At 37.6% G+C, this 27,279-nt stretch overlaps 1 protein-coding gene across 18 annotated transcripts; it reads right to left on the bottom strand.

The window, feature by feature from the left end:
• Positions 1-272: 272 nt before the first annotated feature.
• Positions 273-24,375, bottom strand: znf740a (zinc finger protein 740a). 18 transcript variants are annotated; one of them, XM_035905178.2, is made up of 21 exons: positions 24,001-24,375; positions 21,439-21,601; positions 21,046-21,228; positions 20,270-20,416; positions 19,518-19,638; positions 19,193-19,276; positions 17,035-17,118; positions 15,164-15,247; positions 14,588-14,671; positions 14,033-14,116; positions 13,577-13,660; positions 12,843-12,926; positions 10,343-10,426; positions 9,887-9,970; positions 9,404-9,487; positions 8,914-8,997; positions 7,639-7,722; positions 7,155-7,238; positions 4,809-4,892; positions 4,200-4,318; positions 273-3,464 (listed from the first exon to the last, which is right to left on the bottom strand). In XM_035905178.2, exons 2-21 carry the CDS (start codon positions 21,481-21,483, stop codon positions 3,291-3,293), a joined length of 1,965 nt encoding a protein of 654 aa, XP_035761071.1. In that variant the 5' UTR covers positions 21,484-21,601; positions 24,001-24,375; the 3' UTR covers positions 273-3,290. The 18 variants fall into 18 exon arrangements, with proteins under 18 accessions (XP_035761071.1, XP_006784368.1, XP_087696831.1 ...); XM_006784305.2 differs by having other exon boundaries at positions 24,005-24,375; XM_087840705.1 differs by lacking the exon at positions 7,155-7,238 and having other exon boundaries at positions 24,005-24,375.
• Between the last annotated feature and the right edge of the window lie 2,904 nt (positions 24,376-27,279).

The raw sequence follows: 27,279 nt of genomic DNA, 5'->3' as shown, positions 1-27,279 counted from the left end.
CTCTTTTTTGTGATTGTCCTGATACTCTTCACTATGGGTTACAACCTTTGTTATAATAAGCTCACATAAACACCGGAGGAAATCATCTCTATATCAAAAGGACAATAAATAAAAATGTATGAAATAGAAGTTACATTAAAACAAAACAAAACATGGAGCCACCTAGATGTTGAATCAAATACAAGTGACATATCATTGAAGTGTTTTTTTTTTAACTTACCTGAGATCAAAAACACACAAAATTAAAAAACAAAAAAACAAAAACATATTCCTTTACAAATTCTTTTTTTTTTTTATTATTTCAGCATAATAGTAAGAAGCCTCTCCTCTGATTTTCATACAGTTGAAACTAATTGGATCACAAGGGTACATATTAGTTAGCCCATTTTACATTAATCATTGTAACATTTTTTTAGGAAGTTATTCTTATGCACTCATTTTCCTACACAAAATAATCAATATCAAGATCCTATCTTAACTGAGGACCATAACTCTGCATGCAAGACTAATAAAGAAAACAACTAATCTGTGATAGCTACTGTTATGCTGTTGTTCATCTAATACCATTGTCAATATAATTTACTACAAATACCAGGGACTTTGTATAAGAAAGAAAACATTTTCTTGCAGTACTACTGCCTCTAGTGTCAAAAATCACCGAACATACTGGGCTCTCAACTGTACTGATCCAAATTGTTCTGTCCGCCTTTCGTGTCAAGTTGAGGAGAAATAGGCTTTGTCTAAAACCTAAAATCTAGTACAGATTGAAGGACAAAAATATCCATCTCTTTTTTTGTCTTTTTTCCTTACACTCCAGTGTTTACAATTTCATCAGAATAAAAAAGGTCCTTGAAACAATCATCAAAAATGTGATGACAAACTCGCAGACAAAAAAAAAACAAAAACAAAAGCCTCCTTTGATCTGTCTGTAAAAAGAAGAAAATAAAACCTCAATCTTACAACAGGATTCTATTGCATTTAACAATGAGAATACTAAAAACAGTGAATGACAAAAACGTATTAACAAGTGACGTCTACTATATATTGTATTGCCCTTTTGCCGTTTTCAGTATGTGCTCACACCAGAAGTGTCCCTTCCACAGATTGGGAATAGTGTTTCCACAGCAGAGGATTTCATTTCTCAAACTTGGCTCCTCTGCTCTTTAAAAGGCCAAGCCGCTGATAACAGAATCCCATCTTTGTGCACACAGATTTGATAATCAATGGACCATTTAAAGAAAGCTTCTCATTAATACTTTTGGTAAAACATCACTCGACTCAGTCTTCCACTTCTCTGTATCGAACACAAACATCTCTTTATCCTACAATTCAGACCATAGAAAGCGTGGCGGGACTCCCATCTCCACAAGTATCATCTGGACCACTCACTATTTATCCGAATAAGACCGTAGTTACCAACAGATTATTCGCCCCAGTCTGCACTGACATTTCTGGGTTAAACAACAGGACGACGTGATCACAAGTTTACCAGTCACAGAAAGGAGCGTGTTTGAGAAAGTCATTAAAAAGCAGCAAAGCGGGCCCCGTGGGGCCACTCCTTGCTGTACCGAGTACTTTCAAAAGTTCAAAAGGTAAAAGAAATCGCTTATAACGCTATCATTTAGTACTACAATGACTATTTGTGTATCCGCAACTTAAGGCTAAACCCAAAGACGTGACCATTATTCCACACCAACTGTATAGTAATGTCTGGATGAAAAAGCAGTTGTTAGGTGTGCGGCAGAGTCAAGCAGGTGTTGATCCTGCCGCGGCCTGCGACCAGCCAAAGCACCGCCGCGTGGAAAACAACGTAGCACGACTGTCTTCTCACACGGGCCGCCACGCGCAAGGGCCTCCTTTTTTTTTAGGATTATATTCTGTGTTACACCATCACCAGTAACTATGACCCAAAATATTCAGTTATCACCATAAACATGACTTCTCAACAGAAGAGCACATTAGTCTGGTTCAGCGCCACTGAATCCATCCACATTCAGTAACCACGACAGCTTAAGGATTAAAAATAATAATAATAATAATATGATGATGATGACGAAAGGCTAGTAAATACATCTGATCCACAATAATAAACGGCCAAGAAAAAGGCAGATGAGAAAAGAAAAGAAAACAACAGAAACATACTAAGGCCACAAGATTTTGTATACGCCCACTAATCTCACAAAGTGATCTGTACAAACATCACTGGACTTCAAAAGTGGCTAACCTGCATCATTATACACCAGGATCTGTGCAGCATGAGCGAACAGAGGAAATGTCCTGCTTTAGTGCTGCAGATCTCTATACATGTTCTGTATATTTACAGCTGAACACCACCACATGCCCTCAGTACACATGAAGGAGGGCTCGCCAAGTCTGCCGTCCTGTTCTGCCTCTTCAAATCAGAGAGAAATGCGTGACGCTCTGTGACCCGACACGCATTAAGTGCGCACCTCGTCGACTGCAGGTCGCACTTTCGTTTCTTGGAAGTCCTGGTTTTACAGTTATTGATATTTTATGTCACACAAAGTTACTCGGGTTTTCTCAGGATACAATGGTGACGGTGGCCAAAGACTGCATTTGAGCCAAATTCCAATTTACGTCAACACCTTGTTTTTCTTACAAAATAATAATTAAAACTGGACCTTCCGAGCTGAAAAAGCCAGGAAACACTTTATGTATCACATCAGATTTACACAGTAATAATAATAATAATAATGATAATAATGATGCTTTCAATGACCTGTCTTTATGCTTAACACTGTCCGATACAAGGCAAGTAAACTCCGGTCTGTACATGAAATGCCAACATAGTTTCCTCACTTTACCTGGAAGAAAAGTTCAGTTTTAATAACTTTAACCTGAAATGCTTTTATGATCCTTTCCAGGCCAAAGAGAATAAACAACAAAAAATTAGAAAGAAGCTCAAATACTCTTCTTCACCACCTCATCACACAGTCAACCGTTTCCTGTCCGAGTACCACCAAATGCAAATTATTTTTTTTTTGAACAATAAACTTTTTTTTTTTTTGCAAAAATCAAATAGATTAAGTACAAAACAGGACCACCGTTTATCACAGAAAAGTCTCATCTTAAAAAATGGGAAGAAACAGAAACACAGTAAAAAGTCAACAAAAAAACCCACAAATGTCCCGCTGTCGTTATTAATCCCAAGACTCGAGCTGCAAGATCAGTCTGTGCTAGAATGTGATGGCACTCTGCACAGAGCTGAGAAGAAACCCTGTGGCTTGTCCCGTCTCTGGAGGTGTTGTGGATCCAGGGAAGATGGAATGTCAGACCGCCAGTCGACCCGGAGGTGGATGCAGGGGGCTCCAGGTTGGTGGTGCCGGTGGGGGTTCTTGGGGATATGGGCGTGGTTCGCAACAGGGCTGGTTCTCTACTTTGGCTACGCCGCGCCCCTGGCACAACCGCCGATGTCGCAACAGTCGGTCTGTGCGCGAAAAGTTCTTCAAAAGATAAATATTAGACACGGTCAAATTCAGATCAATTTCGAGGTCATCATTTTAAAAATATGGTATAATTAAAAATGTCAGAGTAAAATGGAACTATGAAGGAAGGAATTTAAACCATACATGATTACTCTAAACTCAGGCGTGTCAGAGGGCAAACAAAGAGTGGGAAATGCAGAGAAGTCCCTAATAAAGTGACTAACAATGTGGAAAAACAGTTGTTCCCTATATATAGACTTTATCCAGATGCAGTGCCACCAATCCATCTAAGTATTTATATGGCAGCATATTTTAGCATTTCTAGCTTTAGTGCATTGATACTGGCAAAGATCAAATCACTCGTGGAGAACCCCTCTTCTTTTTTTTCTAAGAATTCAGTCTGTGCTGATGAGCTAGACCCACTGTGGCTTTCACTGATAATTGTATTTATGTCTGTATTAACGTATATATCTAGTTCCATCTTCACTCAAACCACAACCCACAGCACGTGCTGCTTCAGTTAGCTCGCCACAGAGCAAAACAAGGACTACTGTTGCTAGGTGCAGTCAAAGGCGGTGGAGCTGGAGTTATCTGCAGTATGAGAATCGTACCTCTTAAGAAAAATAACTTAACAGCCTGATGTCTAAAGGAACTGAAAAGTCTGGTGGTACTGATACGACCCACTCAAGTCCAAATTTGAAATTCAGCACGTATGACACCTCACGCGTGTACTCCGTGTTTATTCATACATACCTGCTGGCACCGTTCACACTGGTAAGGCTTCTCTCCACTATGGACACGCTTGTGTCTCTCAAGGTGGTAGCGCTGAATAAACCTCATATCACACATGTCACAAGCAAATGGCTTCTCTCCTAAAAGAGCACACAAATACAAAGTCAATGCATCAATTTTAGCGTCTTGTACCAACAAACTGCGGGCAGATTTTTACTTACTAAATCTTTCTTTGCAGACTAAATTTCCAACACTTAAAAAAACAAAAACAATTTAAAAAAAAAAAAAAAGAAAAACATCAGGAAAAAAAACCAAAAAACAACTCCCTTATTAGTAAATTTCAACAGTGAATTTTCAGCATCTGATAACTGATGTTCTAAAAAGGCCTCGTCATCAACTCATTATGTGTAGATCAAAGTGGAATTTCATGTTTTTGTGGCCCGGATGTACACATGATGGAGGGCCCACAAATTGGGGCAACTTTTTTTTTTCTCTCTCTTTTTTTTTGGAGACTGGTTCAACATCCCATCAAATGACTTGACAATCCAAACTCGAGTTTGTTGTGACCCAGTTATGTTGAAAGCGCCAGTGCCTTTCTCCGTAATAAGGGTACGGTAGAGGAACGCATACCCGTATGAGTGAGGCTGTGTCTCTCCAGGTGGTTACGCTGAATAAACCTCATGTCACACATGGAACAAGCATACGGCTTCACCCCTACACACACAGAGCAATATATTAGCCCTACCACTCACAAGTCCAACAAACACAACTTTCAACCTAACTATGCACTCTGTACTTTATTTTTCAAACATAACGCCAAAATGTTTAGACACTAAAACTACACAGCTCCGACCACTGGATAAACTAATAGACTTCAGTTAGATTTTAACATAATACAGGAGATACACATTTTGAAACAATATCACCAAAGCCTGTCCTGTGTGCTGTATAAGATTAAAGTCATTGTGCATCAATAATAAATAGAAATCATAGTATTTATTCCCTTTGAGGTTTACAAATTTGATGTTGGACCCATATCCCCTCTTTACTAATATTATATATATATATTTAACTAAGTTACTCATGTTTAGCTGAGGTTTTTGTCAATATGTCGTGTAACAAATACTTTAATAGATTACTGATTAAATTATTACAATCATAAATGTAAAAATAAAATGAGGGTAGTTAAGGTAGAACTGGTAACTGGGGTTGTTTAATGTTTAACCTAGTTGTTTTACACTGGTTTGTCAGTGACAATTGGATTTTGTAACATTGAGTTATTATTAAAAAAAAAAAATAAATAAAAAAAGGGGGGAAAAAAAAAAAGTGGTTTTGACTTATTTTGTGGTTTAGGTTATGGGTGAGAGCTAATGCACCCATTACTGGGACACAGAAGTATCAGAATTGCCATTTCATACCTCTGATTAAAAAGAATCAAAAGACTTTAAGGACAAATTACTAAAATGTACACAAAATGTGTTTCGTGTTCTAAACATTTGATTCTTGGCAATCTCAGGTATTGGATTTGGAACGGCGTTTGAAATGATTATGACCAAACCCTACCTATAAGGAGATTCTTTCAAAAAGCTTTAAGCCTTCTCAACAACAAACCCAGAGTAACACCTGGTAGAACTTTAAATGTATGCGATCTGGACACATTATCTGTCTAATGAAATCTGATCCATAGACTTTTGGATTAACATTTTAGATGAATTGCATTTTCAACAGATAAACTAAATGATCAGTACTGCTCTTAATCGGGAAAATGTGATTAAGTGCTGATTCCAGGGTCTGTTTAAATCTCCTGGTATTAATACCAACCCAGCTACTGAGTATGTGTGTGTTTCTGTTTTCATAAATGTTGATGCTCTAAAGTTGAAATATCAGATTTTACTCGTTGACGCAAGTTCTATGGGTAGTGAACAAAAAAGTACAGATACAAATGATGGGAATAAGCCTCCAACATACGTCAGGGCTCAGCCTTAGACAAAGAGTCAGCCATTTGGGAGCTGCTCAGAGCAGAGTCCTTATCTCAACCAAGAGAAGCCAGCTGAGGTGATTCAGGGCCTCCAGGACACTGTAGGCCAAGAGTTTCAGACTTGTCCATCCATGAGGAGACCCAGGGGAAGACTGAAGACACACTGGGAAGATTAGATGTCTTGGCAGCCTTGGAAACCCCTCAGGGTCCTTTGGCATCCAATTATAATACACAGGGCTTTCTTGATCTAGATAATGTATCCAGATACACATCACAACCAGGTTTAAATGGGGTGAGGGTGTTGGTCAGATATTCTGCAGTTCATATATTAGATTAACCAAACACACTACAAAAAAAAAAAAAAAAAAAAAAAGTGTGAACAATGGGAATTCAAACATTCGGAGCAACTAACCAAACCCCTAGGGGAATAAAATACCGTTTTAGATCCAAAAGTATTCTCCCTAAGAAGTGCTAAACGATGTGCCTACTTTATAACTACACAGAAGTATCCTTTATATTACACAATAAATAAAAGTCATCTACAGTACTGTGAAAAGGTTTGAGAAACTCGAGTTCTTAATATCTTTTTTTACATCAAACAATATTATAATTAAGGTGTCTGATTGGTCCAATTCATTCTTTAGTAAAACAACCCTAAATAAATACAGTTACAAAGAACTTAAGATCAGTGACAAAATGAACATCATATTCTACAACAGATGCCCTCTACATGACCATAACATCATGGAGATGGTCTGGGATTACATGGAGAGAACGCGCTGAAACAGTCGATACAGACAAAAAAAAATAAAAAATAAAAAAATTGTGGCATGTTCTCCTATAACTAACAGGCAGAATATGAAGTCTTTATATGGAGTTACTTAAAGTGAACTATTCATGGCATCATCTTTTAAAATAGCCTTGCTTTATTTTGACTGTCCAAAACCTTTGCACAGTACTGTATACAATGTGATAAGGGCAGGTGCGCGGACGCATACCCGTATGAGTGAGGCTGTGTCTCGCCAGGTGGTAACGCTGAACAAACCTCATGTCACACATGGTACAAGCAAAAGGTTTCACACCTAAATGCAAAGCATCAATATGTTAATTTCAGGTCTTTGAGCTTCTGTTTTACAATCCATCAATCAATATTGTACTTTTAACATCAATTTACAATTGATGGGTTGTTAACCATGCTTCACTTGTTTAATCTAGCCAAAGATTACGCTCTAAATCCAATTAAGAATACATTAAACTGTTGTTCAAATTTCAAATCCACAGCTAAACACATCTCATGAGCTGATGATATCATAGTCCAAGAATTACGTACATGCCAAGATTTGTAATAATGTTTCCTTTCACAGATAATACAGGATAGCCTTGATTAAGATAAGTGCACTACTTAGTAAGAATAATAGTAACTGTCCCTATATTTAACATAATGAAAGTACTGTAGTACGGGTAAGGTGGGCGGACGCATACCCATATGAGTGAGGCTGTGTCTCGCCAGGTGGTAGCGCTGAAAAAACCTCTTGTCACACATGGTGCAAGCATAAGGTTTCACACCTAAACGCAAAGTAGCAATATTATATTATTTTACCTCAGTTTCCATGTTACCAATAAAAATCTAGGATATTATTCATTAACCACACATTTGCCAATGCATGCAAAACAAAGATGCCAAATGTTTTCTTCATGAAACACTAGATACCCACAAAAAAATCAGTTAATGGACCATTTTATCTATATTAATCAAGACTCCAAAGAGTTACAACTGAAGCTCTGGGTAAATTTTAATAAAGACCATCACTTTCTATAAAAGCATGGTCGTACTGTCACGGTTTGTGGAGACAGACCGTGCGGAGATGTGTGTGGTGGACCCAGGACCCCTGTTTAGTCTTAATACTAACTAAGCATTTTGCCAACAGTGATCTCTCCTTTTAGGCAAGTAATGAAATAGGATTTCACAAGAAATAAGATTCTCTGATTTTTCTAATTAGCCAAATGTCTCTACAGTCCAGAGTTCTACAGTTAATTTTGTTTCAAAAGATGCTATGTGCTCAAAAGGGTGTCTATTATTTTAATTAGATTACTAGAGATGCACCGATTGACTCATGAAGGAGCAGAATCGTCCTTTTTCCAACATTGTCGGCCCAGACTGGCTCCCATACGTTGGGTTACTAATGAGTTTCATGCATGCTTAATCAATTCACATCCACGGTCACAGCCACACGTTAACATGTCCTTAGCATCTAAGTTCCTCACTTTGAGTCAAGGCACAAAGTTTGGCAAACTAAACTGGGGAGGATCACCACAAAAATGTTTGAGACTTAAATCACTTTGATCCCATTGAACATGAACGTGACTAAAGCTAGCCAGATCTCAGAGCTATCTGCAAACCAGGAGCCTCGGTATAAGCAACGATTTTAAGAAGTTAATATCAAGGGAAATTATGGAGATAAGTGAAAAACAGAAAAAAGTCAATGACACGTTATGTGGTAAAGTTACAAGGATAATGGAAAATGATGCCGGCCCTGACATTTGTCTTGTTATACAAATCTGTTGAACCTGATTTGTTTGGTAGGTGTACAGCAACCGGATTCTCCAAGAAAAATTGCAATCGGTGCATCTCTATAAATTCCCTATATAGCTATGCAAGATGTAAACTGGTGGTACTTGGTAATACTTGATATTGGTACAATAGCTGTGTGACAGTGACCAATATAAAGTGTTATGGGCAGGTGCACTGACGCATACCCGTATGTGTGAGGCTGTGTCTTGCCAGGTGGTAACGTTGAAAAAACTTCATGTCACACATGGTACAAGCGTAAGGTTTCACACCTAAATGCAAAGCATTAAGGTATTATTTTCAGACTCGTTTTTGTGTTCACAATCCATCAATAAGCAAATTACTTAATTTATTCAGAATTGATGGGTTGTTAACCACTATTATTAATTTCCTTTGTTTTAAAGCTGTAACTTGTTGTTCATCCAATTCCAGTAAAGAATACAAACTGAACCAATTCTCAAATCCACAGCTTAACACATTACATGAGCTGATGATGTTGCAGTCCTGTATTTCCTCACAGTCACATAAAACGTTACAATTATGAACATAATGTAGGGTAGGCTTCATCAACATCATTCTTCTGGCCACTTTAAAGTAACTAGCATAAACAGCTTACTCGTAACAAAATGCACATACAGTCTGATTTCAGTGAAATGGGTAAGGTGGGCGAACGCATACCCATATGAGTGAGGCTGTGTCTCGCCAGGTGGTAGCGCTGAAAAAACCTCTTGTCACACATGGTGCAAGCATAAGGTTTCACACCTAAACGCAGAGTAGCAATATTATATTACTTTGCCTCATGGTCTCTCCCTCTTTTTCCTTTATTTTCTTTCTTTCTTTCCTTTTTTTTTTTTTTAAATTTAGAAAAAAATATTTAAGCTATTGGTTATTAACCACACAGTGGCCAATTCATGCAAAACCAGAACTTTTTTCCCCAAATAAATTTAGATTAGAATTGCCAACAAAAATCAAAGCAGCAAAATACTGAATTATGGTTATCCTGTTGATTCTGACTGCTGACCGCTAACAAAAGACAAGAAAATGTTTATAATATTTATACATGACATGTCCCCTAAATATAAGTAATAAGACAAACTAACTAAATTAAATGTGCACACTTGCTAACAACACATGTCATGGGCACGGTGCACGGACCCATACCCGTATGAGTGAGGCTGTGTCTCGCCAGGTGGTAACGCTGAAAAAACTTCATGTCACACATGGTACAAGCGTAAGGTTTCACACCTAAACGCAGAGCATCAAGAGAATTATTTTTGATTCTCTACAACAGAGAAAAAAAATGTATCTATAATTATGCCTGATAAATTAAATGTGCCAGTGTGGATTAAATTGATATCTGTGGTTAATAACCAATGTCATACCCCTGAAGTAACTTACAGGGGTACAATCTAAGATGCTTGTTTCAAATTACAAACTTCCCAGAGGGGCTCTTAAGTTCACTTAAACATGAGCTGATAATGTCATCTAGCTGAAATTATACTTAGAATGAATCTTATCATAAACTGTGTCTGAATACAGATTTACAAGACTAGCTCAAGCATACACATGTAGAAGCATCCTAATTTTGTGACAGCTTTAAGATTGGCAGACGCATACCCATATGAGTGAGGCTGTGTCTCGCCAGGTGGTAGCGCTGAAAAAACCTCTTGTCACACATGGTGCAAGCGTACGGCTTCACCCCTATACACACAAAGTACCAGCTTTAGCATAAAAACACTCAACTGCCAAAATTGATCCATGTTAAACTTTACTAATTCCTTAGTAAAGTTTGGCTGCACTTATCAGCGCTTTGTTTAAACTGGAAATTCCAGCGTGCTTTAATAATCTGTCATTCCAATTGGAAAACATTTGCATCTCTGAATAATAAGGAAAATGCCCTGTGCAGAAAGGAGAATTAAAATTTTCCTAACCAAAAAAACCAAACCTATCAAAATGACAAAAAAAAATATAGAAATAAAAAATTGGGTTGAAAATTGAAGTCCACATTCCAACTAGCACAACAAAAAGTTTTTCACACTATGTCAATGGGTGCTTCTAATCGTGTAATTTCAACATACCACATAAAGGTTTTCTGGAATAGATTTGTTCACGCTGATCACAGAAGGTGTGACAATTTTAGGCAGTTGGCAAACAACTCTGCACAAGACATTAAGTTTGCACATTCATTTGCGGAGCAAGAATTAACAGGAAACTGCTCTGAAAATCATCATACAGAACCTATCCTAGCACCGAAGCACAAATTAACTTTATCTTCCATAAGAGAAATCTGTAGTTTGGAAATATACAGCTTTTTTTTAAAAGAGAGAAGCTTGTGTTAGTTCCTGACCATCACTTTGAATGTGAAATGACACGATTATGTGGGGGGGAAAACAAACAAACACTGGCCTGGATAGTGGCAGTCCCGATCTAAGTAACATTCCCATCAACTGAAAAGATAATGTTTCCCTTAAAGTCCCCTCCCACTTCTTCCAACAAGGCCACAAAACATACACCCCTTAATTCAGTTTGTAAATTTGCACATTTCCCAATGACCAAATCTTAAATTCAGTATCAACATGTAACAAACAAAAAAGCCCACTCATCTTTTAATAAAAAAATTTTCATTACATCAAGATAATTGGCTAACTGTAATATTCAAAGCTGCAAGTAATATGACTCTCCTTTTTCTGTTCTTCCCCATACACACACAGTTTACAAGATTTAATATAAAAAGTTGATACATACTGTAAATGGTGCAAATATGACAATGTCATAACTGTCAATATCATCTTTTGTACTTTGAATAAAAACATTTGTTGGAGACACACCACCTTCATGCTCTTGAATTTTGAGTTTAATTCCACAAAATAAAATAAACAGCTGAATTAAACTAACATTACTTTTTTTTTCACAAATGTTTCATTTAGAGATTACAAAATGCAGTGTTGGTCAAGTTACTTGCAAATAGTAATTAGTTACAAATCACTGATTACTTCTCCCTGTAAGTAATCCAGTTACTTTACTGATTGCTTATTTTCAAAAGTAATTAGTTACTTTATTACTTAGTTACTTTAAAAAAAAAAACAAAACACCCGCAAAAAACAAAACAAAAAACCCACACGATACACAACCTGAATATATGATAAAACAATAGACCTTTCAGCCTAATTCGACTTTTTCTGCATTATCCATCATATAAATTTGAATCAAATGAAAACGTCTTAACTTTATGCACATTGCATCAAGCAAAAATTCAATTATATGCAACCGTCTCTGACTGGAAGAAATTTGTTTAACATTTGAACCTATTTTCTGCATATTCCAGTGAGTGGGGCCAGTGGAGGTATGCTCGGTGACGCAGCGGTCATGTCAGTGGGGGTATCCAGCGGTTTCTCTGTGAATTTCACATTCCCATGGCAGCGTGATAGGTGCTTGCTCAAATTTAAAGGTTAATACTTCGGTGTTGAAAGAAGTTTTCTTCACATGTAGAGTGTACAGCGGACGCTAATGTTTTTGTCACTTTTACGCAATCAAACTGTGGTCGTACTCTCTCCATATTATCCATTGTTGATCTACACATGTCTGTTGCTGCCACAGACGTCGTATGCTTGTACGTCATTGTTATCAGACACTCTCACAAACAAAATCACAGTTTAGTAACGCAGGCTGCTTACGGGAAAGTAACAGTAATCTAATTACTTTTTTGCAATAGTAATCCCTTACTTTACTCATTACTTGAAACCCATAATCGGATTACAGTAATGCGTTACTGCCCATCTCTGCCGAAGTATCAAACAGAGTTACCACAATAATTGTTAGGTTTTTAAAAAAAAAAAGCACACATAATTATGACTTTAATAGCTAAATAAACACTAGAGACTAGAGTGGTACTGAGTTTTCACTTTATAGTCATCATGTCATTTCATATACAAAGTATGGGGGAAATATTACTACACCAATTCTTACAGGTAGATCATGACAAATTAGCATTTGTCAGAAAAGTGATAGAAAGCAACACAAACTCGAGTTTGAAGCAGCCATGTAAACATTATTTGTGGGCACATGCAAGGGGAAAGTCAGGGTGAGAGGGGGGCAAGATTTAAAAAGCGAGGCATACCTGTATGAGTGAGACTGTGTCTCTCCAGTTGGTAACGTTGTATAAACCTCATGTCACACATGGTGCAAGCATATGGCTTCACTCCTAAAGACAGCACAACAACATCAGATGTATATCAACACACTGGTGAAAGTGATAAACACCAAGACTTAAATAAATGACAGATTAACTATTGTAGCATGCCTTTTTACTGACAACACATTACACTGAAAAGACTAACAATATACAGACATTAAAGGGCGCATTAAGAAATCAAAAATAATCAAAGAAACCGATTTTTACATGTTAAAGTTTGGTTGAAACTTACGGATTACCCACTAAAAAAAATAATTAAAAAAAAAAAATCACCAATATTTAGTTTCTCCAGATGTGGGGAAACAGGTACTTGCAAATGACATTTTATACTACCAATGTCTGCAATTTAAAGGCTTTTTAAATGTAATGTATCTTTCATTCAATATACAATAGTCAAGAATAACCATGCAATAGTGCCATTACAGTGTTAATCACAAAACAAGGTAACTGACAGAGTCACTTTTTCTGTGGACAGTTTTCCAACAAAGCCTAAAAGCTCTATTAAACATTGGGTTTTTTTATGAGGGGGAATTAATTTACCAACAATGTGATAATTATAGTATCATATAAGACGGTGAAATCAACATAAAACAAATGAGTATAAGGTTTATAAATATATAAGGTTTCACAGTGAAAGGGGAACAATTAATCAAGCATACCAGTATGAGTGAGGCTGTGTCTTGCCAAATGGTAACGCTGGAAGAACCTCATGTCACACATGGAGCAAGCGTATGGCTTCACCCCTAAACGCATACAGTGTGAAATTTTAGGGGGGACAAAAATAATAATAAAAAAAAAGTTCTCATGATTTGGTCAATCTACATAAACTAGTCAATATTACTTAATAACAAGAGCAAGTACTTTCATGACCAGCTAATTCTAAACATACAAGACAGAAAAATGTGTCACATAAACCCTAACAGCAGTTAGCAAATACAACGTATACAACAGAAAAGACAAAACTATTAATTCTTAATGTCTAACAATCAAGAAAATGTAGTAACAAAAAATCACAGCTTGCTTTGTGTCTGTCGAGTAGGTGATTCACACACATAGAAACAAATATCAACAAGCCCTAATGGTGTTAAGTGAGAGGGACAAGTAAAACTTAGTACCCGTATGGGTGAGAGTGTGTCTTGCCAGGTGGTATCTCTGGAAAAATCTCATGTCACACATAGAGCAAGCATATGGCTTCACCCCTGCACACACAGAGCAAAATCCTTTGAAAATAATAGTAATAACAATAATAAAATAAGCACAATGAATTCAAGGACTCACTTATATAATGTATCCAGACATGCCAAAAGCAGTGGCACCAGTACAGTGCCACAGTATATGCACATGTCTAACATTTCATAATCTGTTAACATGTCTGTAATAAGGGTGGGTGGGGGGAAAAAAAACAAACAAAAATGTCTTTTGCCAAACTTAAAACTTTTCATGCCAACAAGCTTTTTGAGAGCCAAAATTGACTCAAAGTACTCATCAAGATGACCGTTATTGTAACATTGAGGTAGAAAACTGATATGCACTCCTTATATGCCTCAACAGTTACAAAAATGCTTGATGTCTATGAGAATTTGGTCCTATAAAAAGGAGTGGCCTGCCAACTTAAAATTGGGTATATGGGCACCAAGACAGCAAAAAAAAAAAAAAAAGCAGACCCATACCCGTGTGAGTGAGGCTGTGTCTTGCCAAGTGGTAGCGTTGGAAAAATCTCATATCACACATGGAGCAAGCGTATGGCTTCACCCCTACACACATAAAAGTTTGTAAATATCAGCTAGAAATGGCATCAATTTTTAACACTTGACCACAACTCTTCCCTTAGAATAGCTCTTCTTTTTGTTTCACATATTATACCAATCGGCCTGAGAAGCCAACGCACAATTTAGATTTAGCAGTGGTTATAGGAACTATGATAACACTCAACTTATTTCAGTGAAATTTGGAAAAAAACAAGATAAAACAAAACAAAAACAGTATAAATGTACAGATAAAGTAGAGCTTTCAGCAGGGGAAAAGCTGAGGTTGTTTACATACCCCTACTATGTATGCAAGATTTCAACTAAAGGTTTACCACTTTTTCATCCTCCTATTACATGTCTGGATACATCCTCAAGCTCTTCAACATGTTATTTATTTATTTTTTGGGGGGCTTGAATCCTATTCACGATGCACGAAGGTAGAAAGCTAAGACACTTAAAACACGTCTACCTAATGAACTATGGTAAGCAGACGCATACCAGTATGAGTGAGGCTGTGTCTTGCCAGATGATAACGTTGGAAGAACCTCATGTCACACATGGAGCAAGCGTACGGCTTCACCCCTACATACACAAAGTATCAACATATTAGCTAAGACCTTCCTTCAAAGGAAGGCATGAAGTTACTCAAGACTTTGGCAGGCATTTCATATTCTAACCAGGCTTCATGCAAACAGCGATTTGTTTTACATCCCATCAGTGAAACAAAGGGGGGCAGCTCATTTTCAAATAAACTGAATAGCACTATGGGGGGGAAAAAAAAAGCAGCAACAGGGCATAAGCCATACATGTCAGCAGCGAGACAACTAGTGAGCGCGATCACACCGGCCAGCCGAAGCACAAACATTCTCCAAAGTTAACCATCACTCGTGGAAACAAAGCATTTTTTAGCAAATGGTTTTTCTCACACAGTGCACATTTACAGCAAAATTAAGAAAACACGTTGCTAGATGCGTGCTTCTTTCTTGGACACCAAAATGATGGCCTGCAAAAGCTTACAATCTGCTTTCTGCCATAAAGTTACAAGAGACGCAACTGAGTAACTGTATGAATGTTAATTAAAAAGCAAGGCAGTTACAGCTTAGAAACATGAAGCCCTCAGCCATTAGTTTACATTTAAAATGTGGACATCAAAGGACTATTCCCATAATATACCATGGCCAAATCAAATCAACTACTTAAATATGACTTTTCTCATACAGTTAACAGAAATGTGAAATTTAGGCAAAACAGTATTTTCACATTACTGAAATGTCACTTTTCAAAGAAGAACAAAAAAAAATACTAATTGAACTCTTGAATCTTCGTTTGTAGATCAACTAAGTCAATTATCAATAAGTAATAGTCCATTTTTTAATGATTACTTGGTACACAACTATGCAGCTATAAACAACAGCTGATGGCAAGCTTTACTCATTTTGCCCGAAGTGAAGCCGCAGAAAGAGTATCAATCGGGGATTACACTAGCTGTGTGTGATGACTTGACCTCTAAGGGACGGCCAATATTTTGGGGCTTCAGGTAACCCCAATAGAGCCCCAGTTGTTTGAGTCAACACTTCCTGTTTCGTACACTAGTTGTTCTTTAGAGATTCACCACAAAAAATAAAAATAAAAAAATGTACATACAATTTAAAAATGTTAATAAAATGAAATTATTCTCAGATGACAGTCAATTATTTTTAAATTTCATTTCAACAAAGCTGTTGTCTATTTTGCTCTTCACAACGAGCACTTACCGAAATACAGCTGAAGTTCAAACATGACAGATCAAACCCTTGGAACACATTTGGAAACTTCAAATGTTTGGACAACTTTTTTTTGGTACAGGAGTCTTGTCCCTTGGCTAAAAAGTGCATGAATGAAGATTTTTGTGCACAGCAATGGTACAAGAGGGATTATGTACGTTGACAAGTCCACCTGAGCAACTTTGGCCAATGCTAAATGCTAAAATTTGTCGCTGTATGCATGTAATTTAACATTCTGATGTATACTGAAGTGTCTTTTTCAAGCGTTAAATGATTGAAATAAAGCAAATCAAATGCTGATGCATTTTTGTACCATGATAAACTTTCCCTTTCCTCTCTTCTGAATATATAACAATTCAGTCCTTTCATGGTATAACAAATACCCTAAAGAGCTCTTTAAACAATGTGTTCAACACTTACTCAAAAGTTCAATCCCACAAAAAAATGTTCTCCTTTTACAAAAAAACAAAAAGAAAAACTATAAAAGGCCATTTCCCAGCTGCATGTTTACCTGGAAGCTGTTTGTGTCTGATTTTAAATGCATAAATTTTGATTTCAGAGAACTGATTTTAAAAGTTAAACTGGGTACGGTAAATGGACGCATACCCGTATGAGTGAGTCTGTGTCTCTCCAGGTGGTAACGCTGGAAAAATCTCATGTCACACATGGAACAAGCGTACGGCTTCACCCCTACACACACAGAGCATAAAATTATTAGCTATTCATTCTAATAAATAAGCGATTATGTTAGAAAAAATATATATAATATATAATGTAGAAAACAAAGAACAGATGCAATTTTGCCACAAAGTGCAAGTGGTTACTCTTAAAGATTATTGGTGAATTTTTAATTAAATTTATAAAATGGGGGGACTAATGGGGCAGCAGCTCTGAAGAACAGGTTTGACCTGCACATAGTGCATACTTTAAAACAATGAGGTTTTTTTTAAAAAATCCAAGTATTTTTTTTAAAACAAAATCCTCTAATTAAAAACAAAACAAAAACACAACAAAAAAACTAAGAACATAGTCCTTTGATGTCCATGCAGTCATTTTTACTACATATAAAAAAATAATTATATACAAAAAATATTTAAATGATTTTAAACATGCACAAATAACTATGCATTGCATGTTTTGCAGTCTGTGCTTTCAGGCATTCAAATTCACAGAAACGGGTCCACAGGTCTAACTCCACTTTTAAGTCCACTATCAAAAAGTCTTAAGAGAACTGTGGGTGTTGTCATTTAGAAATTTAAGAATATTGGGGAGAAAAAATAATAAATAATTCATCTATGTACCGATACTGCTGGTTTCTAAACAACCATTTAGAGAACGTTTACCAACATATATCTGCTTCTGAATTGAAACTTGTATAGGAACTGCATGCAAGAAAGTCTTGGCAGATATTTGGGAAAAAGAAAAAAAAAAAAAGGATGGTGTAGAAGAAAGGGTAGTCAAATGTGGTCTGTTGTACTTGTGTTCCATCATTTTGCACTGCATAAGGTAACATCAGAAAACTTGGGTATATCTGCCATGAAGAAGTTTAAATTTAAAATAAAAAAAAAAGACCAAACTATGTTAAGACAAGTGTGTCAGACAGACATCTTGGGAGGATCAAACAGCACTGCACAAACAAAAGTCCAGATCAAAAATGTTTATCTTGCTAATTAAAAAGGAAACAGCCAAAAGAACAAGTCTAAGCAAAGAGCCAACAAGTTGGAAACAAGACCCAACAAATCAGTTTGAATTTGCACAAAGTCACAACACAGACTAATTTCCTGAGCTGTACCAAAATATAGATGCTGTATGCAATTGTTTGGCTATTCATCTTTTAGATAAGCCATCTCATTTTACACACCTTGACTTCACCTTACTACTGCTATGTCCTTTTTTCCTCTGTTTCTTTGCTGTTTTAATGGGTTGAGCAGTGGTGGTAATTATTTGCTAAGCTTCAAAGCTTTGGTAGTAATTTCAGCCTCCACAAGACCTACAGCTGAACTCTGCTTTAGGGTTACGGTAGAGTTAGCCAAAATAAACTAAAAACAAAAACACATTTTACTTTATTAGAATAACATAACCTGGATTTTAGACAAAAATGAATTGTTTAACAGCAATACGGTGTTACAAAACTGACTAATATACACAGGCGTTTATTTTAGTCTTTGTAATTTGGTCAAATTTGTAAGCGAGCAAGAAAGATTCTGCTGTGCAAGTTTATTGAGTGAAATGTACTATATTATGTTTACAGTTGTAATGTTAAAACAGAAAACTACTAAAATGTATCTTAATATTTACACACAAAAATAAAGGGAAAAAAAGTGCAACTAAAGACAACGAAAAAAACCCACTTTAAACACTAAATCTAACACTGAGCACAGAGAAATTTGTATCATCATTTCTGTTAGACTAAATTAATATACATGCTAAAATTTTTCAAATACTTCTACAACTGATGCTGATTAAAATATAATCCAGAGGGAAGAAAACTTGTTATAAATGCTGAATAAGTAAGAGTTTTTAATAGTGGACTCGGGGTTATTGGACCACACATTATTCAATTTCCCACTGTAAACTTTCCAGTTATTGGGAACACATAATTATCAGACTGAACATTTTGAGGTGAACAGATTTTGGGAGTGGCTTTGTTGGAAATTACTGTCCACTGACAAAATGAATCCTGAGCATCTGTCCATTGACTTAAGTGACAGACTACATAAGTAGTCAGACTTATGTAATATGGGTACGGTTAAAAGACGCATACCCGTGTGAATGAGGCTGTGTCTCTCCAGGTGGTAACGCTGAATAAACCTCATGTCACATACGGCACAAGCATACGGCTTCTCCCCTAAACCGAAGAGCACCAGTTTTAGTTAAAGTCCCCACAGATACCGAGTGGCTGTGAGGCAAAAGCTATTACCAAACAACGTTTTAAGCAGACCATTGCAAAACTTCACAGTCGCTGCACACTCCTAGACTCAGTATAACTCAAGCTTTCAAAGCCTCTTTTAACAAGTCATTGACATATTTAGGCAATAAAGGCTGTCCTGGCCTAACTGCACTTGAGCTGTTCCAAACACAAACCATACCTGTATGAATGAGGATGTGTCTTTTGAGGTGGTATCCACTCCTAAACGCTCCATAACAGTGATCACAAATAAAGTTTTTCTGCACTTTGGATGATGGACCATTCTCATCGCCACCTGCGCCCTACGGAGAATGGTCAAGAACAGTGGTTAAACAGTTTAAATCCTACACCTTCATTGTGTACTAACATTTCAGTTATACCCCCAAAAAAGCACCCGTCCAACTGATCAGAACTGGATGATATTCTAATTTTTGTGAAATGTCAGCAAGTGCAGTCCTATAGCTATTACTCTCCTAAGATATAAAATGAGAGTTATTTATAACCACTAATCCTTAAAATCAGCAGTATGAATGAAGACAACATAAAAGGTTGTTTTGTTTTTCAAACTACGTCATTTACATCTGAATTGACAAAATACCCCACAACCCCTTCCAATGGCCTAATGCCCTCATGTTACTGCTCCCCCTGTTATGCACACAACTGCAGTTATTGTGCTCTGCTTCACTCTGCTCCCCTCCCCCTCTTTCCTCTCCAGAGATCCTCCACCCCCTCCACATCTTCCCTGAGCTCCTCCCCCCACCCCCACACAAACAAAATGTGCACACAAGAGATCCAAGTCAGGCGCACTTGAATAAAGTTAAATGCTTTAACTACAAAATATGTACAAAGCGGCTTGGACGCATTTTCTGCAGTGAGCAAAAATTAACAGACGCAACAGAGACAAATCCCTATTTAGCAATCAGAGCCACTGACCTTCCCTCCCCTTCCTTCTTGTTCTCTCACTTTACAGGGCGTTACTGATTTCCTGTTCTTTTTTTTCTGCTGCATGTCCTCGTTGGCCCTCATCTCTTTCTCATCCAGCAGGCGGGGAGCTTGGAATTCACCTTCCTTCCGGATAAGCTACCAAGCCAGACAAAAAGAAAAGAAAAAAGTTAATTATTTCCTATTTTTAAGAATGGGTTAAAAGTGCTCTCTGAGACAAAAAAGGTATGGACATTACTGAGCTGAAGTGATGCAGTTTAGCCATTATGTCCATTTCTGCCAACGCTGGCAGCAGAGGTTGGTCACATATAACAGTTGAGGTTTGTATTTTCTAATTTTAGTTTAACCATTACATACTTTAAAACCATTTGGCATACCTTCTGATGGAGAACTGATAAGTGCTCTTTAATTTTCTGGTAATTGCAAGTTTCGTTTGCCAAAACAAAAAAACTTGTAAGTTGTGGAAGACAAAGGAAAATGGGCTAAAAAGGGAACCAACTACGCACCCTTGAGTATAACTTGTTAGTGCTTAGTTTAATCCTCTTTTCCATCCCAATTTCAATCTATATCCAATCTAAATTATAAGTTAAAATGCTAAACAGAAAGCAAAAGATGTTTTAAACTGGGAGAAATCACAATAGGATGTCCGCTTACATTCTGAATTTCATAATTCAGAATTGTGCCAAGTGTTTACACCCTTCACAATATCAGTAACACAACATAAAACAGCCCAATTTCCACTCCACATTTCCCACGTGGGTCCTAACCAGGGGTGGACAGCTCATTCCAGATGGGAGGATCATATGGCTCTGAGGAGCGCGGTCAGGTCCCTCTCTCTGCGGTGGTGCATGGCCAAGTGGAGCCATCATTTTTTTGGGTGGAGCGGCCATGGAGCTGGCCTGCATCAGGGCCATACTGGACAGGACCGCTTCGCAGCCAAGCAGCCCCGCCTGCAAAGAAAGAGAGTTAACAACAACACTTTACCAAACACATCAAGCATTTCAACAAATCAGCAGTCTGCAATTTCAAATGATCTGCATCTAAGACAATACTGCGAGTAGCACGCAATGTGCTTTGGCAGTCATCAACGACAACATCCTGAGTGACACAAGACTGCAAGTAAAGTTATTTGTCACCACTTTGGTGTTCTTAAAACAAACCCATTTCATATGGTCGCGGACTGAGCTGCTGGGCAGATGTGACATTGCTGTTGTATATGTGAGCGCAGGGGCAGGGGTGGGGACAAGGTCATCCAGAGATCCGTCAGTCAGGATGGTCGGGCTGGTGGGAAGCCACACCCACCTCACTCATCAAGCATTAAAACTGAGGAAGAGGAGGATGTGGATGAAACAGACAAACATTAAATTACAACAGCAGCACCTGCTGTCTTTACCGTTACATATGCCAAAGAAATATAATACAGAAATGTGTCTCATTTGGACAAATGATTGGACCGATTTGCATAAAGGGTTTACTAACTGTGGCTAAGATTTACTTAATCATGCTATATTTTTACCTTACACCTATGTTTTTTCCCCCATTTTATAATAAACATGCCAAATCATGACTGGGATCAGAAATCATACTAATCTCATTGCTGAGGCAACACCAGCAAAATACAAGAAAAAAAAAATCAGCTGTTTAGTTAACACAACAAAAATGTGTTGCTTGTAATTTGCACAACATTAACAACACTCCTATGATTGCAAGAGATCATTAATATGGGTGGGTAAATTTACAATTCTAATCTGTTTTGTTCCCAGTTCTGCATATTAGATTTGTCTCTGTTGAGACATTAGTGTGGAGGTGAATTTAAGAGATATGCATATAGCATCGATTTTACAGTAGCTTTACAATGCATGCAAATTTATAACTAAATATTCTTACACATTTTAAGTTAGCATCACTTCATTTATGTGCAGCTTATAGATGCAGTATATGCTGCATAGGTTGTAAGGATCGTAAAGCTCCGTGTTTTGAGAACCATTTCTGTTAATCTACTAAATACTGTAAGCCTAGTGCACACCAAATGATAATTTTTGGTGTATGTATTTGGATGAAGTTTGGTTATGAAAATTTTCCCAGTGGTTTAAAAAAAACAAGCTCTGTGCTAACAATCTAAAAAGGTCCACTTTGCTCTAGGTAATAAATACGAAACTCTTCTAAGGCACCATGAAAGGTCATTTTAGTCTAGCTGGTTTCAATTTGTGTAAAAACTTCAGGTCTTCAGAATTAAGTAGATATTTGTGCAAAAACAGAAACTTGTGAAGATGGGCATACTGCAGAGAAACTACAGCAGAGTCAGACAAATCACATTTAAAAATACCAGGATGACTGATGACACAATTAGCATGTCCAAACACTTAAACATGGGAAATTTAAAAAAAAAAAAAAAAAAAAAAATCATGTATCATTTATAGTACAGAACATATGTTAAGTACGAAAGGTAACAAAAGAAAAAAAACATGTAAAATACAAACCAGAATTCAACATTTAATAGCACAAAAGAAGCAGCTGCGTGGGTGCGATTCTATCAGGGGAGGTTATTATTATTTTGAAGGAAATAACTCAGTTTACATGAATCCCTTGTTAAGTACAACTTGGGGTGATATCATGGAGAAAACCTTAGCTGTTGTGGAATATATATGAGTGAGGGTGATTATTAGTGTGCTGTTGGGGACTAATGCAAAAGTGCTTGCAATGCAATAAATTATAAGCCTAAATAAAGTAAAAAAGCACGTAAAGTTCCGACTGCACCCACGCTGATCGTTTGCATTTAAACGTGCGTTTTGTATTTTTAAACACGAGGTTTGTTAACTCGAATGTTACAAGGAGGCCATTAAATTACCGAAAGAAACACTGCTCTGTCTTGTGAAGGGGTTCTCATGGGGTTTTGTGTTAGTTTGAAGAATCGTTGTTATACTCACCATTACACGGATTAAATGCTACGCTTGTGCAACACTACAAAGGTTAACCGTGGCCAACAATATTTTTATACCAGGTTTTTGCCATCGGCGTGGGTTAACTAAAAAGGGCTAACGTTGCTAGGAAAACAGACAGCTAGCGAAATGCTAACATCAGCCAACACTGATTAAAACACTACACGAACACGTCGCGTAGTTATTTTCAGTTTTTACTAGCTGTGTTTTGTGATGGCAGAGAAAATTAAATGAGCCAATATTATTATATTATACTGAATATAATATAATTTATTAGTTTTACCGACGGGTGGCCTTCAAACTACCACCCAACCCATCATTAGTTCTGCTGATGCTGGAACAACCTAGCTAACATCAGCTAGCTGCTCGCGGGCGCCCTCGCCCACTCTAATGTTACTGCCAGTAATCGAGCAAATTTTGAAGCCCACCTGGTCACCGATGTAACACAGCTGCAAAGCGAGAGTATATATCTCGCTAGATTTATGTATTAATATTATTATTTTTACAAAACGACGCTTCTTACGATATAAGCTAAAGCGGTTCAAGACAAGACTGAGTAATAAAGGCATTCGTGATGGCCGTCGCAGCGAGTGCCTCCCCCTCCCGACGAATAAGCTAACATTTGTTAGCGGCCTAGCGAGAGCTAACATTGACGCCGTAATTTTGTGCAAACCCCCATTTGCTCTACTACCACACGGTGGATTTTGCAGATAAAGCTACCAGACCGCTTAATGCACATTTGGAATCCGCGGTGCATCTGAGAAGAAATGGGAATATATTTACCTACCTTTCTGCTTCACTCGCCCGACGTTTTCTGTACCGTCTAGTTTACAAACACAGGAAACGCCACAGGATGTAACCCACTCCCCCACACAGCAGCAAAGCCTCCTCAAGCGAAGAGAAAAGGGTCATCTTCTATCAGCTCCCCGTGAACAAGAGAGCCTTGGCTCGAAAGGGCGGACAAAAACTCAGTCCATTTTCATAAGTGGCGTGGGGATTTTGACGCCCACTCCACACTGTTGTGGCTGTGTTGTGGTGCTGCTGGTCTCTCTGAGTTTGCAGCAGATACAGACTACGACTGAAGAGACGCAGACGAAAAGGAGCGAGCGCTTAAAATGACAGAAAACAGGGACGTGCACACAAACACCGGAGGGTTATAGTAGTAGCTCAGTCTGCTGCCGCTTTGCACATGCTTGGCTGAAGTGCACATGGGGCCAAATTAATAACCATCACTAGCCCATTACTATTATTATTGTGGACCCTGCAGCTTTTATTCCTATAGCAATATTAGATTTGGTGACGTCATTGTCAGTAGTGTGAGGATCACTGATTCCTTTTAGTCAGTTTCATTCTGCACTTTGAGCCTTCCTTTTGTATTTGCTTTACACATTAGCTTGAATTAAACTCATTTCCTCTAATTAATCTATATCAATCGGTGATTAGAATAGGCTATGATTATTTTATTTGCCATTAATAATATAATACTGGATATCATTGATTACTTATTGGCTTTTATAGTTCATCGCATCTTGTAGCTTGTGTCATAAAACTAGCCTTACTGGTAATGTAGTCTAGTGTAGGCAGGAAATTTTTGGAAAATTATTACCTTTTATTAATTTGTTAACTTATTTTGGCACAACACCTAGGATATTTTCTTTCCCATCCCTGTGATGTGTTCATGGTGCAGATGTAAGGTAGCGGTCGCGGTGTTTCAGCATCTACAGTAGCTGGCTACAGAGGAGGAGCAAACACAAACCCCTCCTCTGTAGCTCCTCCTCTCCTCCTCTCCCAGGGAGATAGAAAAAAACCCAAACAAAAACGTTAACGTGATACATTTTAGAAATTAATTGACAAGACGAGAGGAAGATGAGTGTTACTTTCAAAAGAAAGGACTGCTCAGCAAGTGAACTTTTAGTGAAGCGGAAATTTAAAATCAGCAACAGCTTTGTTGGCCAAGACTGTGTACACATACAAGGAATTGAGCTCCTTTTTCCCCCTTTGCTCTCAGTGTAAACAGAATAGACAAACAGTGGAGACTACAGCAACACAGCAGCATGACACAGACATTAACCGCATGTATGGGATATTCATATGTTTAATGGTGCCAAGTGCAAAGATGTTGGGATAAATTGTGGAATAAATAAGGATGAATAGCTAGTTACTATACATACAGTATATACACGGGGACAGTCTCATGCATGTAATGTCCTATTTAAATTTTTGTGTTTTTAAAGATAGTGTTTTTTATATGATGTGTTATGGATGCTAATTTGGTGGTATTTAAAGACAAGGTTTCGTGAAAGTAGTTTACTAGACAGTTTAGTGAAATTTAGTGCAGGCTAATCAGGTTAGTTTGCACATTTGTGGTAAAGTTTACAGTAATGCACTATTGTTGGAGTGGTGCAGAGCAGGCTGTGGTGCTCATATCAGGTAACAGCCTGAGGGTCATGTGACTGTTGGGTTTTTTTCTAATGCTGTAGGGTTTTTACCTTACAATGTAAAGCACACTGAGGCAGTTGTTGTGAACTGATGCCATATAAAAATAGAAATATATAAATGTAATTGAATTACCTTACATCACAGGTAGAAGACATCAGTTTATACACCGATCAGGCCATTATGACCACCTGCCATATATTGTCTTGGTCCCCCTTTTTGCTGATAAAACAGCCCTAACTCATCTAGGCATTGGCTCCACTAGACACCTGAAGGTGTGCCGTGGTATCTGACACCAAGATGTTAGCAACAGATTTAATTTTAACATGTGAATTAGAGTTTTGCATCAGATCTATATCATAACTTGTGTCATAACTGTAACTCCATTTTAACCCTACACTGCAACCTTATACGTAACTTGACATGCGCCTCCCAAGGAATTTAACTACATGTCAGGTCAATTCATATCACAATGACTTCAATGCCGTGGAAGGTTGCACTGTAGGAATAAAATGAGTTTCCAGTTACTATGTAAGTTAGGACATAAATTTCCTGCAGAAGTCTAAATCAAGCTTAAGTCTTGTAAGTTGCGAGGTGCGGCCTCCATGGATGGGAACTCTTTGTACACAGATGCTGGACTGGAGGTCAACATTTGAAGTCAACACCTCAAACCTGTTGTTGTGCCCCGTAAACCATTCTTGAACCATTTTTGCTTTGTGGCAGGCTGTGTTATCACACTGACAGAGGCCACAGCCATCAGGGAATACCGTTCCCATGAAAAGGCGGGCTTTCATGAGAACAGGCAGGCCTATAGTAATGCTTAGGTAGGTATATGAGTCGAAGTAACATCAGGACCCAAGGTTTCCCAGCATTGCCCAAAGCATTACACTGGCTGCACCTGCTTGATTTCTTCCCATACTGCAAGCAATACACACACACTCAGCCATCCACGTGATTGAAGAGCACTTGATTCATCAGACCAGGCCACATTCTTCCACTGCTGTCTGGTCAATTTCTTATGCTCATGTATCAATTGTTGGCACTTGCGGTGGTGTGATGCACGGTGCATTCTGTCTGCAAATCAGACATGTGTGGATAAAGGACCCAAAATGTAGACTGTCAAATACTGTCAAAAAATGTCTGACCTTTTATTTAGAGACTTAGACTTAGACACTTAGAGCTTTTTATTGTCATTGTGCAGTTTCTTGCACAGCGAAATTGGGTAGGCAATTTTAGGCAGAGCATGTAATCAAAGACACCAGCAGAAAGTCCAGGTAAAACAAACAGAAATGCAGCCCAGGCATGACAATAGTATTACAGTATGATACAACAGCGAGCTAAGACAAACTGAGACTTTAAACAGACACATGAGGAAATCAGGGAGATGGGAAACACCATGCACACAAAATAAAACAGGAACAAAAACATGACAACACCAAACAGAGAGACCGAGACTTAACCAAACAAATAAACAAAAAAAACCAAAAACAAACTACCAAGTAAACTGTAATAAAAAAAGTTGAAACTAAACTGGAAATGTTTAGTTTAGAAACGCATAATCAAAACTTTATCAGCAATAAATAACCCAAACACAGACACAACATAATCAACAACAAGTAGAACTTA

The sequence above is a fragment of the Neolamprologus brichardi genome, chromosome 5 (genome assembly GCF_056152115.1).
Source record: "Neolamprologus brichardi isolate AB-2024 chromosome 5, ASM5615211v1, whole genome shotgun sequence".
Classification (NCBI taxonomy): domain Eukaryota; kingdom Metazoa; phylum Chordata; class Actinopteri; order Cichliformes; family Cichlidae; genus Neolamprologus; species Neolamprologus brichardi.
Note: the sequence above shows the minus strand (reverse complement) of the source record. Positions and strands in the feature narration are given on the sequence as shown.

What these genes read in the sequence shown, in the direction of transcription:
- znf740a (XM_035905178.2), bottom strand. Translation starts at nt 21,483, where the DNA reads ATGTCACATCTGCCCAGCAGCTCAGTCCGCGACCATATGAAATGG. An exon ending in ACACAGCCTCATTCACACGG is followed by an intron (nt 17,119 to 19,192) that starts GTATGCGTCTTT and finishes CTGTGTGTGTAG; the next exon opens with GGGTGAAGCCGTACGCTTGT. An exon ending in ACACAGCCTCACTCATACTG is followed by an intron (nt 12,927 to 13,576) that starts GTATGCTTGATT and finishes TGCTGTCTTTAG; the next exon opens with GAGTGAAGCCATATGCTTGC.